We start from the raw sequence: 15,000 nt of genomic DNA, 5'->3' as shown, positions 1-15,000 counted from the left end.
TTTACTCAGTACTTTGTTGAAGCACCTTCACCAGCGATTACAGCCTCGAGTCTTCTTGGGTATGACGCTACAAGCACACCTGTATTCTCCCATTTTATTCTCTGCAGATCCTCTCAAGTTCTGTCAGGTTGGATGGGGAGCGTCTCTCTAGAGATGTTCAATCGGGTTCAAGTCCGGGCTCTGGCTGGGCCAGTCAAGGACATTCAGAGACTTGTCCTGAAGCCACTCTTGCGTTGTCTTGGCTGTGTACTTAGGGTCATTGCCCTGTTGGAAGGTGAACCTTCACCTCAATCACCTCAAAGGTTTTCATCAAGGATCTCTCTGTACTTTGCTCTGTTCATCTTTACCTCAATCCTGACTAGTCTCCCAGCCCCTGCTGCTGAGAAACATCCCCACAGCATGATGCTGCCACCACCATGTTTCACCAAAGGGATGGTGCCAGGTTTCCTCCAGACGTGACGCTTGGCATTCAGGCCAAAGTTCTAACTTGGTTTCATCAGACCAGAGAATCTTGTTTCTCATGGTCTGAGAGTCTTTAGGTGCCTTTTGGCAAACCAAGCGGGCTGTCATGTGCCTTTTACTGAGGAGTGGCTTCCGTCTGGCCACTACCATGAATGCCTGATTTGGTGGAATGCTGCAGAGATGGTTGTCCTTCTGGAAGGTTCTCCCATCTCCACAGAGGAACTCTGGGGCTCTGTCAGAGTGACCATCGGGTTCTTGGTCACCTCCCTGACCAGGGCCATTCTCCCCCGATTGCTCAGTTTGATTGGGCGGCCAGCTCTAGGAAGAGTCTTGGTGGTTCCAAACTTCTTCCATTAAAGAATGATGAAGGCCACTGTGTTCTTGGGGACCTTCTCCAGATCTGTGCCTCGACACAATCTTGTCTCGGAGCTCTACGGACAATTCCTTCGACCTCATGGCTTGGTTTTTGCTCTGACATGCACTGTCAAATGTAGGACCTTATATAGACAGGTGTGTGCCTTTCCAAATCATGTCCAATCAATTGAATTTACCACAGGTGGACCAATCAAGTTGTAGAAACATCTCAAGGATGATTAATGGAAACAGGATGCACCTGAGCTCAATTTCGAGTCTCATAGGAAAGGGTCTGAATGCTTTTTGTTTTTGGGGGTCTATATGGGAAAATGGTCCAATTCACACACGTATCAAGAGAACATCCCTGGTCATCCCTACTGCCTCTGATCTGGAGGACTCACTAAACAGAGAACATCCCTGGTCATCCCTACTGCCTCTGATCTGGAGGACTCACTAAACAGAGAACATCCCTGGTCATCCCTACTGCCTCTGATCTGGAGGACTCACTAAACACACATGCATATTTTGTAAATAATCTCTGAGTGTTGGACTGTGTCTTTGGAATTTTAAGCGATTAATACTTTTACTTTTGAAACTTAAGTATATTTAAAACCCAATACTTTTAGACTTTTACTCAAGTAGTATTTTACTGTGTGTCTTTCACATTTACTTGAGTCCTTTTCTGTGAAGGTACAGTTGAAGTCGGAAGTTTACATACACTAAGTTGACTGTGCCTTTAAACAGCTTGGAAAATGTCATAGCTTTAGAAGCTTCTGATAGGCTAATTGACATCGGTTGAGTCAATTGGAGGTGTACCTGTGGATGTATTTCAAGGCCTACTTTCAAACTCAGTGACTTTTTGCTTGACATCATGGGGAAATCAAAAGAAATCAGCCAAGACCTCAGAAAAAACTTTGTAGACCTCCACAAGTCTGGTTCATCCTTGGGAGCAATTTCCAAACACCTGAAGGTACCACGTTCATCTGTACAAACAATAGTACGCAAGTATAAACACCAAGGGACCACGCAGCCGTCATACCACTCAGGAAGGAGACGCGTTCTGTCTCCTAGAGATTAACGTACTTTGGTGCGAAAAGTGCAAATCAATCCCAGAACCTCAGCAAAGGACCTTGTGCAGATGCTGGAGGAAACAGGTACAAAGTATCTATATCCACAGTTAAACGAGTCCTATATCGACAAATTCTGAAAGGCCGCTCAGCATTGAAGAAGCCACTGCTCCAAAACCGCAATAAAAAAGCCAGACTACGGTTTGCAACTGCACATGGGAACAAATATTGTACTTTTTGGAGAAATGTCCTCTGGTCTGATGAAACAAAAATATAACTGTATGGCCATAATGACCATTGTAATGTTTGGAGGAAAAAGGGGGAGGCTTGCAAGCTGAAGAACACCATCCCAACCGTGAAGCACGGGGGTGGCAACATCATGTTGTGGGGGTGCTTTGCTGCAGGAGGGACTGGTGCACTTCACAAAATAGAGGGAATCATGAGGGAGGAAACGTTTGTGGATATATTGAAGCAGCATCTCATGACATCAGTCAGGAAGTTAAAGCTTGGTCGCAAATGGGTCTTCCAAATGGACAATGACCCCAAGCATACTTCCAAAGTTGTGGCAAAATGGCTTAAGGACAATGAAGTCAAGGTATTGGAGTGGCCATCACAAAGCCCTGACCTCAATCCTATAGAACATTTTTGGGCAGAACTGAAAAAGCGTGTGCGAGCAAGGAGGTCTACAAACCTGACTCAGTTACACCACCTCTGTCAGGAGGAATGGGTCAAAGTTCCCCAACTTATTGTGGGAAGCTTGTGGAAGGCAACCCAAAACATTTGACCCAAGTTAAACAATTTAAAGGCAATGCTACTAAATACTAATTGAGTGTATGTAAACTTCTGACCAAATGGGAATGTGATGAAAGAAATAAAAGATGAAATAAATCATTCTCTCTACTATTATTCTGACATTTCACATTCTTAAAATAAAGTGGTGATCCTAACTGACCTAAGACAGGGAATTTTTACTAGGATTAAATGTCAGGAATTGTTGAAAAACTTAAGTTTAAATGTATTTGGCTAAGGTGTATGTAAACTTCCTACTTTTGTTCATGTATGACATTTGTGTACTTTTTCCTCCACTGGCAAATGGGACTGTGTGTGTGGACTTCTGTCGGTGTGTGTTTATTTGCTTCTCTGTGACTCTTGACCATTGTTTTCACTACTGACCGCTGTTTGACCGCAATGGTCGGATGCCGTGACCATCGGTCGACTCCACCAATCATCAGATTGCTGCTTTGTGTTGTCGCGGTGACCGGCGTTTGGCCCCGTTACCCCGGCGATAACTCGACAGACAGGAAGGTTACTTTGGGGCCTCGGACGCCTCACGCACACGTACACACACAGAGAGAGAGAGAGAGTCAGGAAGAAGGGTTGTTTTGGCTGGGCTGCAACAGGTTGTGTCTGGAGCCAGTGGGGAGAGTAAAGAGTTGGAGCTGATAGCCAGGCAAGACAAAGACCTGACCCGGTCATAGCAGCAGATAATACTGGTCCATCCAAAGGCTCCGGTCACCATCTTAACCTTTACACTAACTTTGACCTTCCAGTTTAGGTGAGTGTGTACAGAACCAAGAACCATGGCTCTAAAATGACTCTTTCCCTCTAGCCCCTTTACACTGATCTGACTGTGTTATTGTCCCTCTACCCCCTTTACACTGGCTCTGATCTGACTGTGTGTTATTGTCCCTCTACCCCCTTTACACTGGCTCTGATCTGACTGTGTTATTGTCCCTCTACCCCCTTTACACTGGCTCTGATCTGTACACTGGCTCTGATCTGACTGTGTGTTATTGTCCCTCTAACCCCTTTACACTGCTCTGATCTGACTGTGTTATTGTCCCTCTACCCCCTTTACACTGGCTCTGATCTGTACACTGGCTCTGATCTGACTGTGTTATTGTCCCTCTACCCCCTTTACACTGGCTCTGATCTGACTGTGTGTTATTGTCCCTCTACCCCCTTTACACTGCTCTGATCTGACTGTGTGTTATTTTCCCTCTAACCCCTTTACACTGATCTGACTGTGTTATTGTCCCTCTACCCCCTTTACACTGCCTCTGATCTGACTGTGTGTTATTGTCCCTCTACCCCCTTTACACTGATCTGACTGTGTTATTGTCCCTCTACCCCCTTTACACTGGCTCTGATCTGACTGTGTGTTATTGTCCCTCTACAGCCTTTACACTGGCTCTGATCTGACTGTGTGTTATTGTCCCTCTAACCCCTTTACACTGCTCTGATCTGACTGTGTGTTATTGTCCCTCTACCCCCTTTACACTGGCTCTGATCTGTACACTGGCTCTGATCTGACTGTGTTATTGTCCCTCTACCCCCTTTACACTGGCTCTGATCTGTACACTGGCTCTGATCTGACTGTGTTATTGTCCCTCTACCCCCTTTACACTGGCTCTGATCTGTACACTGGCTCTGATCTGACTGTGTTATTGTCCCTCTACCCCCTTTACACTGCTCTGATCTGACTGTGTGTTATTGTCCCTCTACCCCCTTTACACTGGCTCTGATCTGACTGTGTGTTATTGTTCCTCTACCCCCTTTACACTGGCTCTGATCTGACTGTGTTATTGTCCCTCTACCCCCTTTACACTGGCTCTGATCTGACTGTGTTATTGTCCCTCTACCCCCTTTACACTGATCTGACTGTGTTATTGTCCCTCTACCCCCTTTACACTGGCTCTGATCTGACTGTGTTATTGTCCCTCTACCCCCTTTACACTGGCTCTGATCTGACTGTGTTATTGTCCCTCTACCCCCTTTACACTGATCTGATCTGACTGTGTTATTGTCCCTCTACCCCCTTTACACTGCTCTGATCTGACTGTGTTATTGTCCCTCAACCCCCTTTACACTGGCTCTGATCTGACTGTGTTATTGTCCCTCTACCCCCTTTACACTGGCTCTGATCTGACTGTGTTATTGTCCCTCTACCCCCTTTACACTGCTCTGATCTGACTGTGTTATTGTCCCTCTACCCCTTTACACTGATCTGATCTGACTGTGTTATTGTCCCTCTACCCCTTTACACTGGCTCTGATCTGACTGTGTTATTGTCCCTCTACCCCCTTTACACTGCTCTGATCTGACTGTGTTATTGTCCCTCTACCCCTTTACACTGGCTCTGATCTGACTGTGTTATTGTCCCTCTACCCCCTTTACACTGATCTGACTGTGTTATTGTCCCTCTACCCCCTTTACACTGCTCTGATCTGACTGTGTTATTGTCCCTCTACCCCCTTTACACTGGCTCTGATCTGACTGTGTGTTATCATTTTGCAGTCTTGTGTTAGGTCATGCCTTCTGGTCCCCCTTTCCCCCTCTGTCTCACTCTCTCTCCTTAGTAATTGTCTGTCTTTTTCTGTCTCGGGGGGCTAGGGGAGGGGGCTTTCTGGTTTCTGTCAGTCGTGACAGGTGAGACCCCAAGATGAACCGCCAGTACTCCATAGCGTCATCTCTCTCTCTCTCTCTCTCTCTCTGTCTCTCTGTCTCTCTGTCTCTCTCTCTGTCTCTCTCTCTGTCTCTCTCTCTGTCTCTCTCTCTGTCTCTCTCTCTGTCTCTCTCTCTGTCTCTCTGTCTCTCTCTCTGTCTCTCTGTCTCTCTCTCTGTCTCTCTGTCTCTCTCTCTCTCCCCCCTCCTTCCTGTCAGAGAAATGGAGAAAGTGAGAGTTGAGTGACAGACAATAGGAGACTTTCAGTGGCCAGATAACCTTTAACCTCTTATTTAAAGGGTCAGACTATGGTAGCAAAAGCACGACAATACAGACCAGAGGTGGACCACTCTCTTCCTTAGCGATAACTACTGTGAACTTACCATCCCCCTTCCTCTTCTCTCCTCTGTCTCGTCCTCTCAGATAACACTGTTAAGTAGTGGGGACTCTCACTGGCTGTCTCTCTGTCTGTCTCTCTCTCTCTCCTCTGTCTCGCCCTCTCAGATAACACTGTTAAGTAGTGGGGACTCTCACTGGCTGTAGCGTTCAGTGGCTGATAACATATGAGACAATCGGTCTGGTCACTCAGAAATAACCTTACTGTCTGTTAGGGCTGCTGAGGCTTCGTCAGAGGTTATCTGTGTGGTCTGGTCCCCCAATTAAAGTTTAGATGCTTGAGAGAAGTATAGAAGGAATTCTTTAAACATGTACTTATGTCATTCTTATCCATTAAAGGATGACACAGTTATTGTTTCATAGCTCCTGAACTTTGGTAAGTCTGATATTATTTCTCTGACTCTGGAAATTACTAAATTAATAGAGTATGTGGTGTCCAAAACGCACCCCGACGGAGTGGTGTCCAAAACGCACCCCGACGGAGTGGTGTCCAAAATGCACCCCGGCGGAGTGGTGTCCAAAACGCACCCCGACGGAGTGGTGTCCAAAATGCACCCCGACGGAGTGGTGTCCAAAACGCACCCCGGCGGAGTGGTGTCCAAAACGCACCCCGGCGGAGTGGTGTCCAAAACGCACCCCGGCGGAGTGGTGTCCAAAACGCACCCCGACGGAGTGGTGTCCAAAACGCATCCCGACGGAGTGGTGTCCAAAACGCACCCCGACGGAGTGGTGTCCAAAACGCACCCCGACGGAGTGGTGTCCAAAACGCACCCCGACGGAGTGGTGTCCAAAACGCACCCCGACGGAGTGGTGTCCAAAACGCACCCCGACGGAGTGGTGTCCAAAACCGCACCCCGACGGAGTGGTGTCCAAAACCGCACCCCGACGGAGTGGTGTCCAAAACCGCACCCCGACGGAGTGGTGTCCAAAACCGCACCCCGACGGAGTGGTGTCCAAAACCGCACCCCGACGGAGTGGTGTCCAAAACGCATCCCGACGGAGTGGTGTCCAAAACCGCACCCCGACGGAGTGGTGTTCAAAACGCACCCCGACGGAGTGGTGTCCAAAACGCATCCCGACGGAGTGGTGTTCAAAACGCACCCCGACGGAGTGGTGTCCAAAACGCACCCCGACGGAGTGGTGTCCAAAACGCACCCCGACGGAGTGGTGTCCAAAACGCACCCCGACGGAGTGGTGTCCAAAACGCACCCCGACGGAGTGGTGTCCAAAACGCATCCCGACGGAGTGGTGTTCAAAACGCACCCCGACGGAGTGGTGTCCAAAACCGCACCCCGACGGAGTGGTGTCCAAAACCGCACCCCGACGGAGTGGTGTCCAAAACCGCACCCCGACGGAGTGGTGTCCAAAACCGCACCCCGACGGAGTGGTGTCCAAAACCGCACCCCGACGGAGTGGTGTCCAAAACCGCACCCTGACGGAGTGGTGTCCAAAACCGCACCCCGACGGAGTGGTGTCCAAAACCGCACCCCGACGGAGTGGTGTCCAAAACCGCACCCCGACGGAGTGGTGTCCAAAACCGCACCCCGACGGAGTGGTGTCCAAAACCGCACCCCGACGGAGTGGTGTCCAAAACCGCACCCCGACGGAGTGGTGTTCAAAACGCACCCCGACGGAGTGGTGTCCAAAACGCATCCCGACGGAGTGGTGTCCAAAACGCATCCCGACGGAGTGGTGTCCAAAACGCATCCCGACGGAGTGGTGTCCAAAACGCATCCCGACGGAGTGGTGTCCAAAACGCATCCCGACGGAGTGGTGTCCAAAACGCACCCCGACGGAGTGGTGTCCAAAACGCATCCCGACGGAGTGGTGTCCAAAACGCACCCCGACGGAGTGGTGTCCAAAACGCACCCCGACGGAGTGGTGTCCAAAACGCACCCCGACGGAGTGGTGTCCAAAACGCACCCCGACGGAGTGGTGTCCAAAACGCACCCCGACGGAGTGGTGTCCAAAACGCACCCCGACGGAGTGGTGTCCAAAACGCACCCCGACGGAGTGGTGTCCAAAACGCACCCCGACGGAGTGGTGTCCAAAACGCACCCCGACGGAGTGGTGTCCAAAACGCACCCCGACGGAGTGGTGTCCAAAACGCATCCCGACGGAGTGGTGTTCAAAACGCACCCCGACGGAGTGGTGTCCAAAACCGCACCCCGACGGAGTGGTGTCCAAAACCGCACCCCGACGGAGTGGTGTCCAAAACCGCACCCCGACGGAGTGGTGTCCAAAACCGCACCCCGACGGAGTGGTGTCCAAAACCGCACCCCGACGGAGTGGTGTCCAAAACCGCACCCCGACGGAGTGGTGTCCAAAACCGCACCCCGACGGAGTGGTGTCCAAAACCGCACCCCGACGGAGTGGTGTCCAAAACCGCACCCCGACGGAGTGGTGTCCAAAACCGCACCCCGACGGAGTGGTGTCCAAAACCGCACCCCGACGGAGTGGTGTCCAAAACCGCACCCCGACGGAGTGGTGTCCAAAACCGCACCCCGACGGAGTGGTGTTCAAAACGCACCCCGACGGAGTGGTGTCCAAAACGCATCCCGACGGAGTGGTGTCCAAAACGCATCCCGACGGAGTGGTGTCCAAAACGCATCCCGACGGAGTGGTGTCCAAAACCGCACCCCGACGGAGTGGTGTCCAAAACGCATCCCGACGGAGTGGTGTCCAAAACGCATCCCGACGGAGTGGTGTCCAAAACGCACCCCGACGGAGTGGTGTCCAAAACGCATCCCGACGGAGTGGTGTCCAAAACGCACCCCGACGGAGTGGTGTCCAAAACGCACCCCGACGGAGTGGTGTCCAAAACGCACCCCGACGGAGTGGTGTCCAAAACGCACCCCGACGGAGTGGTGTCCAAAACGCACCCCGACGGAGTGGTGTCCAAAACCGCACCCCGACGGAGTGGTGTCCAAAACCGCACCCCGACGGAGTGGTGTCCAAAACCGCACCCCGACGGAGTGGTGTCCAAAACCGCACCCCGACGGAGTGGTGTCCAAAACGCATCCCGACGGAGTGGTGTCCAAAACCGCACCCCGACGGAGTGGTGTTCAAAACGCACCCCGACGGAGTGGTGTCCAAAACGCATCCCGACGGAGTGGTGTTCAAAACGCACCCCGACGGAGTGGTGTCCAAAACGCACCCCGACGGAGTGGTGTCCAAAACGCACCCCGACGGAGTGGTGTCCAAAACGCACCCCGACGGAGTGGTGTCCAAAACGCACCCCGACGGAGTGGTGTCCAAAACGCATCCCGACGGAGTGGTGTTCAAAACGCACCCCGACGGAGTGGTGTCCAAAACCGCACCCCGACGGAGTGGTGTCCAAAACCGCACCCCGACGGAGTGGTGTCCAAAACCGCACCCCGACGGAGTGGTGTCCAAAACCGCACCCCGACGGAGTGGTGTCCAAAACCGCACCCCGACGGAGTGGTGTCCAAAACCGCACCCCGACGGAGTGGTGTCCAAAACCGCACCCCGACGGAGTGGTGTCCAAAACCGCACCCCGACGGAGTGGTGTCCAAAACCGCACCCCGACGGAGTGGTGTCCAAAACCGCACCCCGACGGAGTGGTGTCCAAAACCGCACCCCGACGGAGTGGTGTTCAAAACGCACCCCGACGGAGTGGTGTCCAAAACGCATCCCGACGGAGTGGTGTCCAAAACGCATCCCGACGGAGTGGTGTCCAAAACGCATCCCGACGGAGTGGTGTCCAAAACGCATCCCGACGGAGTGGTGTCCAAAACGCATCCCGACGGAGTGGTGTCCAAAACGCACCCCGACGGAGTGGTGTCCAAAACGCATCCCGACGGAGTGGTGTCCAAAACGCACCCCGACGGAGTGGTGTCCAAAACGCACCCCGACGGAGTGGTGTCCAAAACGCACCCCGACGGAGTGGTGTCCAAAACGCACCCCGACGGAGTGGTGTCCAAAACGCACCCCGACGGAGTGGTGTCCAAAACGCACCCCGACGGAGTGGTGTCCAAAACGCACCCCGACGGAGTGGTGTCCAAAACGCACCCCGACGGAGTGGTGTCCAAAACGCACCCCGACGGAGTGGTGTCCAAAACGCACCCCGACGGAGTGGTGTCCAAAACGCATCCCGACGGAGTGGTGTTCAAAACGCACCCCGACGGAGTGGTGTCCAAAACCGCACCCCGACGGAGTGGTGTCCAAAACCGCACCCCGACGGAGTGGTGTCCAAAACCGCACCCCGACGGAGTGGTGTCCAAAACCGCACCCCGACGGAGTGGTGTCCAAAACCGCACCCCGACGGAGTGGTGTCCAAAACCGCACCCCGACGGAGTGGTGTCCAAAACCGCACCCCGACGGAGTGGTGTCCAAAACCGCACCCCGACGGAGTGGTGTCCAAAACCGCACCCCGACGGAGTGGTGTCCAAAACCGCACCCCGACGGAGTGGTGTCCAAAACCGCACCCCGACGGAGTGGTGTCCAAAACCGCACCCCGACGGAGTGGTGTTCAAAACGCACCCCGACGGAGTGGTGTCCAAAACGCATCCCGACGGAGTGGTGTCCAAAACGCATCCCGACGGAGTGGTGTCCAAAACGCATCCCGACGGAGTGGTGTCCAAAACCGCACCCCGACGGAGTGGTGTCCAAAACGCATCCCGACGGAGTGGTGTCCAAAACGCATCCCGACGGAGTGGTGTCCAAAACGCACCCCGACGGAGTGGTGTCCAAAACGCATCCCGACGGAGTGGTGTCCAAAACGCACCCCGACGGAGTGGTGTCCAAAACGCACCCCGACGGAGTGGTGTCCAAAACGCACCCCGACGGAGTGGTGTCCAAAACGCACCCCGACGGAGTGGTGTCCAAAACGCACCCCGACGGAGTGGTGTCCAAAACGCACCCCGACGGAGTGGTGTCCAAAACGCACCCCGACGGAGTGGTGTCCAAAACGCACCCCGACGGAGTGGTGTCCAAAACGCACCCCGACGGAGTGGTGTCCAAAACCGCACCCCGACGGAGTGGTGTCCAAAACCGCACCCCGACGGAGTGGTGTCCAAAACCGCACCCCGACGGAGTGGTGTCCAAAACGGCACCCCGACGGAGTGGTGTCCAAAACGCACCCCGACGGAGTGGTGTCCAAAACGCACCCCGACGGAGTGGTGTCAGGTGGGGAGAGGGAGAGAGACAGAGGGAGGTGGGGAGAGGGAGAGAGACAGAGGGAGGTGGGGGGAGGGAGAGAGACAGAGGGAGGTGGGGAGAGGGAGAGAGACAGAGGGAGGTGGGGAGAGGGAGAGAGACAGAGGGAGGTGGGGGGAGGGAGAGAGACAGAGGGAGGTGGGGGGAGGGAGAGAGACAGAGGGAGGTGGGGAGAGGTGCAAGAAAAAATATATAATTATTTGTGCTGTCATTTATTTATTTTCACTTTTTCTTCTGTAATAATTAATGCCTCACCTCTTCCCTCCCTCACCTCTTCCCTCCCTCACCTCCTCCCTCCCTCACCCCTTCTCCTCCCTCTCTCTCGTCCCTCCCTCACCTCCTCCCTCACCTCTTCCCTCCCTCACCTCCTCCCTCCCTCACCTCCTCCCTCACCCCCTCTCGTCCCTCCCTCACCCCCTCTCGTCCCTCCCTCACCTCCTCCCTCCCTCACCCCCTCTCGTCCCTCCCTCACCCCTTCTCGGCCCTCCCTCACCCCCTCTCGTCCCTCCCTCACCCCCTCTCGTCCCTCCCTCACCCCCTCTCGTCCCTCCCTCACCCCCTCTCGTCCCTCCCTCACCCCCTCTCCTCCTTCACCCCCTCTCGTCCCTCCCTCACCCCCTCTCGCCCCTCCCTCCTAAGTGGATGTTGTGCCAGGTCACCGTGAGGTGAAGGAGAGAAAGAACGAAGGAACTTTCATATAGAGGTGAAGACTGAGGGGAGACAAACTGTGTGTTGATAGGGAGTCAGTTTGTGCGTGGGGTGAATCAGGAGAGACTGCTCTCTCTCTCTCTCTCTCTCTCTCTCTCTCTCCCCCTCTGTGTGTGTGTGTGGGGGGGGTGGGAGTCAGTTTGTGCGTGGGGTGAATCAGGAGAGACTGCTCTCTCGCTCTGTGTGGGGGGGGGGGGGGGGTAAATTGGGGGTCAGTGGCGCGTGTACTCCACCAATAGCATACCAGACTGCCTGCTGGGTAGCGTGAGATTAGGGTTGGCACCCTATTCCCTTTATGGTGCACGACCCATAGGGCTTTGCTCAAAAGTAGTGTACTTTATAGGGAATAGGGGGCGTTGGGATGCAGATTGGATCTCTCTCCCCTGTTACCTCTCTCCTGTAACCCCCCCCCCCCCCTTCACCCTTTACCTCCATTTCTCTCCCGTTCTTTCTCTCTCTCTCTCTCTCTGTCTCTCTCTCTGTCTCTCTCTCTCTGTCTCTCTCTCTGTCTCTCTCTCTCTGTCTCTCTCTCTGAGATGTAGTGTGTGTGATTTGAGAAGAAAGAGATCTCCTCTCTGATTCCGATGCAAATCCACAGTACCTGAGCTAAGTCCTATCTGTGTGTGGAGTAACGAGGCAGCGGGAGGCTTTTGAAGTTACTTCCCCCAAAACACGAAGCCGTCTATCAATATGATACGAGCTTCCTTCTTATCTACGCTAGCGTGTGTGTGTGTGTGTGTGTGTGTGTGTGCAATATTAGGGAAAGGGGTCAAACCCAGGTCAGGGATTTGTCTTGTGTTTGTGTTGTCTGATTGGGTTGTGACTCGTGTCTAGGGTGTCCAATCAAATGTGTATCTTTTGACCGATGGGTAAAATATGTTAATTGTGTAGATAAACCAATCCGCATGTCTTTATCATCTGTCCAAACCTGATTGGATTTGAACCCTTGTAGGAAGTCCAGAATTGGTTGGTTGGTGGGTGTTTAGTGATAGCTAAAGTTCATCAGGCCAGTAGTTCTATGATATAATCAGATAAAGGGCACAGTAACACGGACCCCAAACCGGCTGTGCATAAATGTATTTTGTCCCCCCTACACCAAACACGATCACGACACGCAGGTTAAAATATCAAAACAAACTCTAAACCAATTACATTAATTTGGGGACAGGTCGAAAAGCATTACACATTTATGTTTAGCTAGCTAGCTTGCTGTTGCTAGCTATTTTGTCCTGGGATATAAACATTGTTGTTATTTTACCTGAAATGCACAAGGTCCTCTACTCCGACATTTAATCCACACATAAAACGGTCAACCGAATCGTTTCTAGTTGTCTCTCCTCCTTTCAGTCCTTTTCTTCTCTTGACTTTATATTGCGATTGGCAACTTTCATAAATTAGGTGCGTTACCGCCACTGACCTTGTTCGTCTTTCAGTCACCCACGTGGGTATAACCAATGAGGAGATGGCACGTGGGTACCTGCTTCTATAAACCAATGAGGAGATGGCACGTGGGTACCTGCTTCTATAAACCAATGAGGAGATGGCACGTGGGTACCTGCTTCTATAAACCAATGAGGAGATGGCACGTGGGTACCTGCTTCTATAAACCAATGAGGAGATGGGAGAGACAAGACTTGCAGCGCAATCTGTGTCAGAAATAGAACTGACTTCTATTTTAGCCATTGGCAACGCAGATGCTCGTTGGCAGTGTGGGTGCAATAATTGAGCGGTGTAGTCAGCCTCTGATGACATCGTACACATCTCCCCCCTTCTATCCATCACTCTCCTCCTCTCCCCCCTTTTATCCATCACTCTCCTCCTCTCCCCCCTTCTATCCATCACTCTCCTCCTCTCTCCCTCCTATCCATCACTCTCCTCCTCTCCCCCCTTCTATCCATCACTCTCCTCCTCTCCCCCCTTTTATCCATCACTCTCCTCCTCTCCCCCTTCTATCCATCACTCTCCTCCTCTCCCCCCTTCTATCATCACTCTCTTCCTCTCCCCCCTTCTAGCCATCACTCTCTTTCTCTTGCCCTCTCCCCCCTCCTCTCCCCCTTCTATCAATCACTCTCCTCCTCTCCCCCCTTCTATCCATCACTCTCCTCCTCTCCCCCCTTCTATCCATCACTCTCCTCCTCTCCCCCCTTCTATCCATCACTCTCCTCCTCTCCCCCCGTCTATCCATCACTCTCCTCCTCTCCCCCCTTCTATCCATCACTCTCCTCCTCTCCCCCCTTCTATCCATCACTCTCCTCCTCTCCCCCCTTCTATCCATCACTCTCCTCCTCTCCCCCCTTCTATCCATCACTCTCCTCCTCTCCCCCTTCTATCCATCACTCTCCTCCTCTCCCCCCTTCTATCCATCACTCTCCTCCTCTCCCCCCTTCTATCCATCACTCTCCTCCTCTCCCCCCTTCTATCCATCACTCTCCTCCTCTCCCCCCTTCTATCCATCACTCTCTTCCTCTCCCCCCTTCTAGCCATCACTCTCTTTCTCTGGCCCTCTCCCTCCTCCTCTCCCCCCTTCTATCAATCACTCTCGTCCTCTCCCCCCTTCTATCCATCCCTCTCTTTCTCTGGCCCTCTCCCTCCTCCTCATCTCCCCCTTCTGTCTGTCACTCTCCTCCTCTGGCCCTCTCTCTCCCTCCTATCAATCACTCTCCTCCTCTGGCGCTCTCTCTCCCTCCTATCCATCACTCTCCTCCTCTCTCCCTCCTATCCATCACTCTCCTCCTCTGGCCCTCTCTCCCCCCTCCTATCAATCACTCTCCTCCTCTAGCGCTCTCTCTCTCTCTCCCTGTGTTCTTCTCTTAAACGTTTGACTCCCAGTAATATATGGTGTTTTATTATGAAAGACACATGATGAATGTCTGTCTCTTGTCTGTCTGTAGTTGTTAGATCTGTTTACCCAGTGGGACTGGTCTAGCTATCTAGCTGACTATGGAAGACCAACCTGCAAATACCTGAGAGTCAACCCCCACACAGCCCTAGCACTGCTGGAGAAGTAAGTATACCTCTCTCTTCCTCTCATCTCTCTCTCTTCCTCTCACCTCTCTCTCATCTCTCTCCCTCCCTCTCATCTCTCTCTCATCTCTCTCCCTCCCTCTCATCTCTCCCTCTCATCTCTCTCCCTCCCTCTCATCTCTCCCTCTCATCTCTCTCCCTCCCTCTCACCTCTCTCTTCCTCTCATCTCTCTCTCTCATCTCTCTCCCTCCCTCTCATCTCTCTCATCTCTCTCCCTCCCTCTCATCTCTCTCATCTCTCTCCCTCCCTCCCTCATCTCTCTCTTCCTCTCATCTCTCTCTTCCTCATCTCTCTTCCTCTCATCTCTCCCTCTCATCTCTCTCCCTCCCTCTCATCTCTCTCTTCCTCTCATCTCTCTCTCTTCT

At 52.9% G+C, this 15,000-nt stretch overlaps 1 protein-coding gene across 1 annotated transcript in view; it reads left to right on the top strand.

Annotated features, from left to right (window-relative positions):
* Positions 1 to 15,000, top strand: part of LOC120035329 (exocyst complex component 6B-like) — a gene marked incomplete at its 5' end in the record, with an annotated part of 71,325 nt that overhangs the window by 52,278 nt on the left and 4,047 nt on the right. Inside the window, one exon of the mRNA XM_038982113.1 lies at positions 14,502 to 14,614. Within this exon, the coding sequence (XP_038838041.1) occupies positions 14,502 to 14,614 (113 nt within the window). The remainder of the gene's footprint in view (positions 1 to 14,501; positions 14,615 to 15,000) is intronic.

The sequence above is a fragment of the Salvelinus namaycush genome, unplaced genomic scaffold (assembly GCF_016432855.1).
Source record: "Salvelinus namaycush isolate Seneca unplaced genomic scaffold, SaNama_1.0 Scaffold1029, whole genome shotgun sequence".
Taxonomy (NCBI): domain Eukaryota; kingdom Metazoa; phylum Chordata; class Actinopteri; order Salmoniformes; family Salmonidae; genus Salvelinus; species Salvelinus namaycush.
This window is presented reverse-complemented; position numbering and strand designations above follow the sequence as displayed.